We start from the raw sequence: 9,268 nt of genomic DNA, 5'->3' as shown, positions 1-9,268 counted from the left end.
CAAAAGGCAATCTTACTTTGACAACTTGTGCACCTAGGTTGATCATTTAAGGATAATACCATAAAACACTAGGATTATAGCAAACTAAGCATCAGTAACAATGTGTTTAGTTTTTCTTTGACGACTGCAAGATCAAGTTGTATCATATCATGTGCTTGGACGTGGATAACATTGTCATCAATTGGCCAAAAATATTTTTAATTTCATGAGATTGATTTTTGAACGTCCATAATATTTATTTTCCATAAATTTGTCGAGCACCACGGGGGAAGGAAGTCAGTCATTCCCTGTATATGTCACCAGATTTGGGGAATGGAGGAAGTCGTAATTCCCATCCACGAGCTCTACGACACCTTGAGCACATATCGATTTGAAGGATTGTTCGCAATGAAGCCACAGCATCTAACCGTCGTGTCCGTGGGAATGGAATATCAGGCCATACCATGGCGTGGAGATCTAGGTCACAACACAGGCAACGATTTAGGTTGTGGGGCTGTTACTTTCCCGGGAAGGTACTTCCAACAGCACCAAACAACCTTTGCCGATCGAGCAACATTTTCAGAGTTGTTGCGCTTCCTGTCACCAGCGTCATGACCTGGCTTGACGGATGAGTCAAGGGCAACGATGACTTGGACGACGACGGCGTACTTTGCGACTGCTTTTGTCTCAAACGCTCTCATTTGACCCTTTGAAGCAAGTCGAGTGGGGTTGTCGATTCAACGCCGACTCCGGTGCCCGCGCAGAACCCCCGCTTCTTCAGTCCATGGTAGCTGTGACCATCGTGTAGCTATCGGCACCTGATTGGTTGTTCTCCATCCAATCACATTCGAGAGATCCAAATATTGCGCGCGATTTCATGACAATACGGATAATGACGCCGTTTGACCTATTTTGGCTCGGGTATTATCCGGAATCAACATGATTTAAATAACAATTGCAAAGCGGCATACAAACATCTAGCTCAATGCTGTAAATTATTATGCTCGTGCTTTCCCGCCTATCTCATGAAAGTATACAATTTTTCATATAGAATGCTCGATTCCATTGCAGGTCATCACAAGGATTTCAGTCCATACTCGGCAACAGGCCCGCGCCACGGCGGTCGACGGAAGGGATGTCGCATGGAACAGGGCAAGATTTCGCGATGAATTCGTGTTTGATGTCTATGCAAGGGAGCGACGTGGAGCGGGCAGGAGAAGACGACGACTGCCTCGATTTTCGCTCCATGTTTGCTTCTCCAGGCAAGGGGACAAACGCTGCGTTCGGATCCACCATGCTCCCCGAGCACGAATTGGAACATTCTCCTGTTCGTCAACCATCAAGTGCTGATGGAAGTGGCAAGATGTTCTCACCATTGCGTGTTATTTATTCCCCATCCAAGTTCTTTCGGAGTCCGGTCATGGGAAAGGATTCCGTGTCGTCGTATGCCTTGACAACTCCCGTGATGCTAAAGAAGAAGCGACCGAAAAAGCAAGAAGGAGGGACGAACACAAACCTGCCGCCATCAGCAGAAAAAGCGGGGCCACTGGCAAGTCCGTTCTCAGGATGGAAAGTCGAACAGGGCGAGAAGTACAGGTTCATCCTCTCACCGTTGCCCTCAGTCGTTGCTACACCAATCACCACCAACGATGATGACAATCGAAGTTTCCTTACGTTTGCACAGTCGTTGCCCGCAATAACAGACCTCAACAACCTAGACTCGTCGCCATCCGTCACGGTGTCTCCTCTCACGCCCGAGCCGCCACTCGCAAAACTGTACGACTCTGCCATTTTCTCTCGTATTCCATGACTTACTTGGTGCAGTGAACCTGGTTGTTGTTACGGAAAGGATCGGACTCCCGATACTGACACCGAGTGTCCTGCTCGTGTTGTAACACAGAGACTCGAGTTCACGGACTCGCCATCGACAGCGTGTTACGAGGCTGCTGCGGCGTTTCCCAATATCCAGACATTGACGAGCGCTGCTCCAGGACGAAGCCATCGAACGACGGATGGTGGTAGGAAGTCTGTTACGTTGCAGTTCACCCAGCACACCGCGGGGGGACGGGCGACAACAATTAAGTCGATCAACGAGTCCATGTATGCCTCATCGTGTAGTAACTCCTTGCCTAAATGTAAGTATCTTCATAGGCGAAAGGAAAAATCCAAGCCCAACAAAAACGCCAAGGCGTTCAAGGCCCTGTGTTTAATCGATACGCCCGATGCAACACCGCCGCCACGGGTTACGTTGTCGAGAAAGCACAAACTTCTTGACCACGGCCCCTTAACTCTCCACACACCACTGGAATCGAAAGCAGCCATGAGCTTCATCACTCCTGGATCCATCGCTACTTCCGACGAGGTGATGCGAAAGAAGCCACGATTAGACAGCGTCGGCCTTCCGTCGAGGTTGGAATCACCGGGTGTCGACCTCAGACAGACCAGCACCACTGGAAGCGCGAGTAGTGTCATTTCGTCGACGCCACTTGTGGCTAGCAATGGCAGTGGGGGGCTGCATGGCCCCACGACAAACACGCCCAAGAAGCGAAATCCATGCAATTGCAAGAAGTCCCAGTGCCTCAAGCTGTACTGTGAATGCTTTGCGTCCGGCGGGTATTGTGATGAAAATTGCAAGTGCGTCGGGTGCCACAATATTCCCAAGTTTGAAGCACAGCGCAAGGACGCGATCGCGGTCACGTTGGAGCGAAACCCGAACGCGTTCAAACCCAAGATCAATCATGCACTGTCCGACGATCTCAAGCACAACAGTTGCCATTACCATCCCAACTCAACGGGTGGTAGCGCAAAGGCCCTTGTCAAGACACACCACCACGGCTGCCACTGCAAAAAGTCGTTTTGCCAGAAAAAGTACTGCGAGTGCTTTCAAGCAGGGGTCCCGTGCGGCGAAAACTGCAAATGCATCGTATGTCCATCGGTTTTATCTGATGGATGGAATTTCACTCACGTTGGGGAATGAATACCTTTAGGATTGCAAAAACCAGGGAGGCTCATGTGCCAAACCAGGCCACAACGGACCAGCGGCAGGCACACCGTTGCCAGTGATTGTGGCCACACAGTCCAAACTGCAGCAACCCATCACGTCCTTGACAATGTCAGACACCAACCAACCGCTCACGCCGTCGTTTGGGGACTTTCGAACCACCATTCTGCGACAGGTATACACACCGCCGGCTCTGTGCTCTCACACATCGATGCCATCGACACTAACTTGAATCGTGCAGCAGGACAAGTCCAAAATCACAGAATCCACGGCCAAGCGAAAACTGATCGTGTATCCGTTGTTTGGCGCATCCCAGCCACCCCTGCAAAAAGACATCGCTGTGCACATCTTGCAGCACCTGGATGGGCCGGATATTTACAACGCCAGCATCGTGAACCGACTGTGGAATGGCATGACGATGAGCGAAGACATTTGGGACTATTCGCAGCTGGATAAAGTACCATAGACACGACCACGTCCGTCGAAGTCTTTCTGGCAACATGCATGTGTGCAATGGGGGCAACTATGCGTCGACACTGGGGAATGTATTCAACATGTTAGAGCTGGTTACTTTTGCAGCGCAGGTACACGCACGGGGTTGTCCAGCGACACATTCTGCAATCGAACGGTGCCAAGGATGGTTTCCGGGAGCTCTTCCTCGGCTTGGGACTCGAGAAGGAATGCAAGATCGACGACAAGCACCTTGGTCACGCCCTTGACCATCCCGACAACGGTGTTTGCGACGCTGTTAGACGAAATGTCAATGTCAACTTCGAAGTAGTTGGCTCCGCGATGGTACGGGCACGACAGTTTATTCCCGAGCAGCGTCGGGACCGACCCGACCGCTTGCTTGACGATAAATGTCCCTTCCACGACGGTCGGAATCAGCTTGAACCGCGAGTTTCGGAACGCGTCGTCGCCGTCCAAAAAGTCGTTGAGGAGGTCCGAGAACGGCGAGTTTTCGTCAAAGATCGTGGGTGAGTCCGGTTGAAAGTAAAACACCTGAATAGTTCACCCATCAAGTTCACAACCAAGCGGTGGAACATCACGTTACCATGCTCAAGTTGTTCGGGCTTGGGATGATCATGTTGACGACGAAGGTAAAGCCAGTCGCCGACTGAACATGCGACCCCGGGCGGCTGGCAAGATTGTAGCGCTCTTTTTCGTTGTCAAACGCAAACAAGTCCACGCCGACGAGACGAAAGCGCGACTTTTTCGACGGCGTCTTCTTCTTGTCTACCAAGTAGTTGGGGCCACGAACGGCGAAGCGGGATGCATCCGGTTCAGACCACATCTACTCGATCATATCCCGACGACGACAGTGAACAGTCTGCATGGACCGTGATGATGGCACCTTGTCAGGAAGCGAAGTCTTGAGCTTCTGCACAACGTGTGGGGTAGCGCTGGTCCCGCTGCCGCCGTCGACACGGCTGGCCTCGGACGAATCCGCCACCGTCACACTCGGTGTAATGAAGTCGCCAGCGCTAAGTTCATCCCGCATGCCGACAATCGACCGCAGCATCGGTAACACCGCATCGACGTCCATGCCCAGTTGATGGTAGATATTTGAGTTGCCCTTGGGATCGTACCGCAGGACGTACGTCACCAACGATCGGACACCTCCATGGATGGACGACTTTTGCGGCGCAATCACGTAGCCTCCACCTGCACGACATGGTCAGCGCGCCTGGATCGAGTGACCCACGTACCGAGGATGCTCGCACGAACAAAATTGTGGCGCACGCGGCATTCAGGATGCGTCGTCGATTGATACATGACAAAGTACGACCCGTCTTCTTCGCGGCGCCAGTACCGCATGAGGACGAGGTCGCGGGGCTTTTGCCACATTGGCCAAATATACACCGGGCGCAGCTGGACATAGATGATATCCGAGTGGTCGTCCATGGCTTGGATCACTCTGACGGACGCCACCGACGAGTCCCATCTACGACATGCATCAGGAAAAGCGCGTCCCAGCAGCACGTGTGTCGTTGGTCCAAACACCAATGGGACATGACAACCAGTTCAACGCTAGAGGACGCACGAACCGTTGGTAGCGACTCGTATTCATGATCAAGCGGAACACGTCGGACGGCGGGCCATGCACGACTTGCGATACACGAAGGCTTGGGATTTCAATCGCAGACTTGGGCATGAGTGTCACGCCGCAGACCTTTGATCGATACGATGTGAAAACAATGAAGCAAATGGTCCGACGCACCACGACGGCGGCAAACGCAGTTCCAAAGCATACGAGCATGTTGGCCACCATCGAGTGCATCACGCTGAACGCCACGATCGCGCTGATCGTGGACGCAAAGAGCAAGTTGTTCGTCAAGTTGGCATGGTGGGCATACATGGAAGCGGCGACTTGGTGGCCCAAGGGACACTCCTGCATGATGCGAAGTCCTTCCTCGACGCGCACAAGCCACCACCCTACGTCCGCCGACATGAGGTCGTCGGGGTGATGGAGACTACACGCGTTCACCTTGCTCAGCCTTGACGTTATCTGTGTCCAAGTTGAACAGCGACACGTTGTCGGTGTCGAGGATCGAAGCGTTGTATCCCTCGGGAACTTTGCCAACGTCTGCTCCCTTGAGAAAATCCTCTTTGACGCCTGCCACCTCCTTGATGGCCGAGATCGTCTGCTCGAGCGCTTTCTTCCATGCTTCAGCCATCTTTTCGTCCTTCGCCCCGAGATCGATGAATCGGTCCTTCTTGTACGATTTTTCGCCTGCCCCCACGGAAAACGTGATGCGGAACATCCAAACTTGGTCATGGTGCTTGTGCTTCTCTTCAGAGTTGAACACCTTGCCCACGATGCACTCGTTCGTCAACACATACGTTCCGCGCGGCGTTGGGTCTCCTCGCTTCTTGTAGTAGCGGAGGTTGCTGCCTTCAAGGATGAAGTAGCGTTCGGCTACGAAAATTTTCAACACCTAGATATCTCACGAGCGAAGTACTCGGTGTCCAAGCACTCCTGCTGACACACATCAAGCAGACGTACTCCAGATGATGTTCATATGGTCCCGGCGCTTCGTCAACCATCCTTCCATCGTGCTTGCGTCTCGGCAGCGCTACGTCCTCCGACACCGAAATACTTTTACGCTGCACAGGTTCCTGCACAACAGACGTGTGTAATTTTATTTCCAACAACTGGGAATTTGTATGTAATGTTTTAAAACCTTTTCCTTTTTTACTCACAACGTGGCAAGACGCGAGAGGCAGCGGCGAGCTCTCGGACACGGCCCCCGCCATGAGCCACAAGAACGAAGGCATCTCTAGAGAGGCGTCGATCTATCAACCCTCTGTACTTTTCCCTCTCGTACAATATAGTCTCTCGCCTTCGACGCACCGCCGTCGGGTTCTCGACGTACTATCCGGGAAAGCCTCCTCCATTGCCGCGGACTTCACGCCACCAAGCAGAAACGAACGACTCATCATCGCATGGAGACACAACATAGTTGGACCGTTCGATTAGGTTGAGTCTTCCTGACCTTCGTCGGGCTCACTCGACCATACTCGACTTCTATTTGAATTCGTCGACCTCTTTGCAGCGGATTTCTTTACATCGCCGTGGACGTCAACCGTCACTGAAGCATCACCCACGTGGAATGTCCATGCACCTGGAACGAGATGCTTGACTCCATCTTTGCTTGCGAGCATAAAGACAGTGGCTGGATCGAGAGCGAATTGCCACGTGTGGTCGTCGCCAGGTCGGAGGCCGTTCACGCGCTCAAACCCCACGAGGGTCTGCAGAGGTCTACCCATGGTACCGGCGCGCGGTGGGGCAGCAAAGCAGAGCAACGAGACGTCACCGACCAATTCCCCAACGTTCTCCACCGTCACTCGCAGTCGCACGGCGCCAGTGCCGTCGCACTCATCACAAGTGATCGAGTAATGAAACACGGTGTACGACAGCCCGTGACCAAACGGGTACACCGGGGCACCCATGTAAAACCGATGCGTCCGCCCCAAGGAAGTCGAATGCGGTCGCATGTGCATGTCGGAGATGGAGACTTCCGACGTAAACGATGCGCGGTAGAACGTGTGTGCGAGTCGGCCAGATGGGTTCACGTCACCAAACAGAACCTACACGTCGCCTTCATCAGGCCAGCCCCCTCCTTCATTCACAGCGCCAACTACCTGAGCAATGGCGGTCCCGCCGCTTTGGCCAAGATATCCGGCGTATACGATCGCGCCGACATTGGAGTGCACTTCAAACTCCGCGAGGTCCACAGGACCGCCCGAGACCAGGACGAGGACAATGGGTCGCATTGCCACTGCCGCCACTCGCGCAATCAACTCGCGTTGTCGGCCAGGCCATTCCAACGTCGCACGATCGATTCCTTCGCTTTCAATGCTTTGGTCCATCCCAACAACGAGCACGACGTGGGCTGCCTTGGCGGCAATGGCAATTGCACCTTCCGCCAACTCCTCCCCTCCGACGGTGCATGCGGCATGGACATCCACGAACGACGAAGGCACATGCGTGGCGGTCACACCTTCAAAGGGCGACACGATGAACGGAGGAACTCCTGCGTAGCTGCCAAGTTGAGCTGTCGTTGCATGAACATGCGGCCCGAGGAGCGCTAATCGGTTGCCGGCGTCGACCGCGTCCTTGTCCAACGGTAACGTTTTGCCAACGTTCTTCAGCAGCACAATACTCTGAGTCGCAGCATCGAGCGCCAGCTGCCGATGAGCTGGTGTATCAATATCTGCCGGTGAGCTGTCTCGAAAGGGCGCGGTCGCAGTGGCTTCAAACAGCCCAAGGCGCATTTGCGTTCGGAACAAGTTCCTCAGCGCACGCTTCCATGCTGCTTTATCCACCTACCACGTTGAGACTGTAAGCAGCGTAGTAGCGGCGAGCACAAGCGAGCTCATGTCAGAAATGGATCGCCGAGCGGTCCGGGCCACCGCCGCGACCACCCGCGTGCATTGTTGCAGCATTCGGATGGATGGTCCATCGGTTCGACAATCGAATGTTCGTGAATGCTTTCTTACGTGGTCGATGGCGTGCGGGAGGTTGAGCTGGACGAAGTCGCCGCAATTGAGATCCATGCCAGCCTCGAGCGTCGCGGCGCAGGTTTCCGCAGCCGTGTGCGTGTATCGGTGATGCCACAACACGTCGTACACTGCGCCGCAGTCTGAAATGATGTATCCGTCAAAGTTCCACCGATTCCGCACGACGTGCGTGAGGAAGTGTCGATCGGCGCAAGATGGAACGCCGTTCACTGCGTTGTAGCTACACATGACGCATGACGCACCACCGCGCGACACGCATGCTTCAAAAGCGACCAAGTAAGTGTCTTCGAGATCTTGAGCAGTCACGATTGCGTCCAACGAGTGCCGAGGCACCTCTTGCGAGTACCCTGAAAAGTGCTTGCAGCATGCTGACACGTGGAGAAAGGATGCGTTCCATGGTGATGTAGCATTGGGTCTATTTTGCATGCCGCTGACAAATGCGACAGCGTATTCAGCGGTCAAGAAGGGGTCTTCGCCGGGGGTTTCTTGCCCGCGACCCCATCGAGGATCGCGATACAGGTTGATGTTGGGTGCCCAGTAAGTCAAGCCACCATGCCCAACGCTGTGAAATGCTCTAGGATGATGGGTAAATGGAGCAGATAGGGTAGAAGTCTGGCCAGAGACCTTGCTTCTGTGGAAATGGCAGCACCTACTGCGGCAAACAGATCACGATTGAACGACGACGCAAGATTAAGAATTTGAGGATAGCTCGTCGCGACGGGCGTTGGAGCTGTGAAGCGTACCGACGGTGAGATACCAACGCCATGCAAGCCTTCGCTCCACCACCCGTACGAGGGCAGATCTACTCACGTATCATGGACATGAGAGCACACGAAAGGTGGGACGGATGTACCAAGGGCGCCTGGGATGGAGATGAATGTAGCATTGTCACCAAGAAGGCCAGGCACAGCAGCTTCAGGAATGCGTGCCACAAGGTCCTCCACACGTTCGTCCAGCGACAACGACGGGTTGCAAAAAGGAAGCATCTTTTGCACGTCACGATCGCATATCCGCATCTGCTACCGTGTTCGCATTAGGAGGAGCATGTCGAGTAATGGGGTATCGTGCTATACCGAGGCAGCTGTGGCGTAGTGAAGACTGATAAGCTGAAGCGCCGACACCCACGCAGCGCCCATCTTCAATGACTGTCCCCTCTGTTCTGGGAAGATCGCAAATACAGTCCCCGCACCATGACAATCCTCTATAATTCGATGCATGACTTATGCATACATGGGGGTAATGCCGCTGCTCGGACGACAGAGC

General features: G+C 53.8%; 3 protein-coding genes across 3 annotated transcripts; 1 reads left to right on the top strand and 2 right to left on the bottom strand.

Moving 5' to 3' along the window:
* The first annotated feature begins 1,034 nt into the window (after positions 1 to 1,034).
* On the top strand, positions 1,035 to 3,477 carry H310_04668 (hypothetical protein). The gene is made up of 5 exons (XM_008869117.1): positions 1,035 to 1,755; positions 1,804 to 2,079; positions 2,131 to 2,902; positions 2,967 to 3,155; positions 3,225 to 3,477. The coding sequence occupies exons 1-5, from the start codon at positions 1,115 to 1,117 to the stop codon at positions 3,444 to 3,446; spliced, it is 2,100 nt and encodes a 699-aa protein (XP_008867339.1). The 5' UTR covers positions 1,035 to 1,114; the 3' UTR covers positions 3,447 to 3,477.
* Positions 3,444 to 6,103, bottom strand: H310_04667 (hypothetical protein). Its single transcript, XM_008869116.1, has 8 exons — positions 5,988 to 6,103; positions 5,469 to 5,900; positions 5,202 to 5,416; positions 5,029 to 5,153; positions 4,690 to 4,925; positions 4,335 to 4,645; positions 4,035 to 4,274; positions 3,444 to 3,982 (listed from the first exon to the last, which is right to left on the bottom strand). The coding sequence occupies exons 1-8, from the start codon at positions 6,034 to 6,036 to the stop codon at positions 3,548 to 3,550; spliced, it is 2,043 nt and encodes a 680-aa protein (XP_008867338.1). The 5' UTR covers positions 6,037 to 6,103; the 3' UTR covers positions 3,444 to 3,547.
* A 284-nt stretch (positions 6,104 to 6,387) lies between these two features.
* On the bottom strand, positions 6,388 to 9,176 carry H310_04666 (hypothetical protein). The gene is made up of 6 exons (XM_008869115.1): positions 9,079 to 9,176; positions 8,859 to 9,021; positions 8,630 to 8,807; positions 7,985 to 8,579; positions 7,127 to 7,810; positions 6,388 to 7,072 (listed from the first exon to the last, which is right to left on the bottom strand). The coding sequence occupies exons 1-6, from the start codon at positions 9,139 to 9,141 to the stop codon at positions 6,458 to 6,460; spliced, it is 2,298 nt and encodes a 765-aa protein (XP_008867337.1). The 5' UTR covers positions 9,142 to 9,176; the 3' UTR covers positions 6,388 to 6,457.
* Between the last annotated feature and the right edge of the window lie 92 nt (positions 9,177 to 9,268).

The sequence above is a fragment of the Aphanomyces invadans genome (genome assembly GCF_000520115.1).
Source record: "Aphanomyces invadans strain NJM9701 unplaced genomic scaffold supercont1.7, whole genome shotgun sequence".
NCBI classification, from domain to species: Eukaryota; Oomycota; class Saprolegniomycetes; order Saprolegniales; family Verrucalvaceae; genus Aphanomyces; species Aphanomyces invadans.
This window is presented reverse-complemented; position numbering and strand designations above follow the sequence as displayed.

Excerpts from the sequence above, each read along its gene's own strand:
- H310_04666 (XM_008869115.1), bottom strand. The coding sequence starts at position 9,141 with ATGGGCGCTGCGTGGGTGTCGGCGCTTCAGCTTATCAGTCTTCACTAC. Across the intron at positions 9,022-9,078 it reads ACTACGCCACAGCTGCCTCG|ATGCGGATATGCGATCGTGA; the intron begins GTATAGCACGAT and ends ACACGGTAGCAG. Across the intron at positions 8,580-8,629 it reads GCCATTTCCACAGAAGCAAG|AGCATTTCACAGCGTTGGGC; the intron begins GTCTCTGGCCAG and ends CCATCATCCTAG.
- H310_04668 (XM_008869117.1), top strand. The coding sequence starts at position 1,115 with ATGTCGCATGGAACAGGGCAAGATTTCGCGATGAATTCGTGTTTGATG. Across the intron at positions 2,080-2,130 it reads AAGTCGATCAACGAGTCCAT|GCGAAAGGAAAAATCCAAGC; the intron begins GTATGCCTCATC and ends GTATCTTCATAG. Across the intron at positions 2,903-2,966 it reads GCGAAAACTGCAAATGCATC|GATTGCAAAAACCAGGGAGG; the intron begins GTATGTCCATCG and ends GAATACCTTTAG.
- H310_04667 (XM_008869116.1), bottom strand. The coding sequence starts at position 6,036 with ATGGAAGGATGGTTGACGAAGCGCCGGGACCATATGAACATCATCTGG. Across the intron at positions 5,901-5,987 it reads CCATATGAACATCATCTGGA|CCGAACGCTACTTCATCCTT; the intron begins GTACGTCTGCTT and ends AAATTTTCGTAG. Across the intron at positions 3,983-4,034 it reads GCCCGAACAACTTGAGCATG|GTGTTTTACTTTCAACCGGA; the intron begins GTAACGTGATGT and ends TGAACTATTCAG.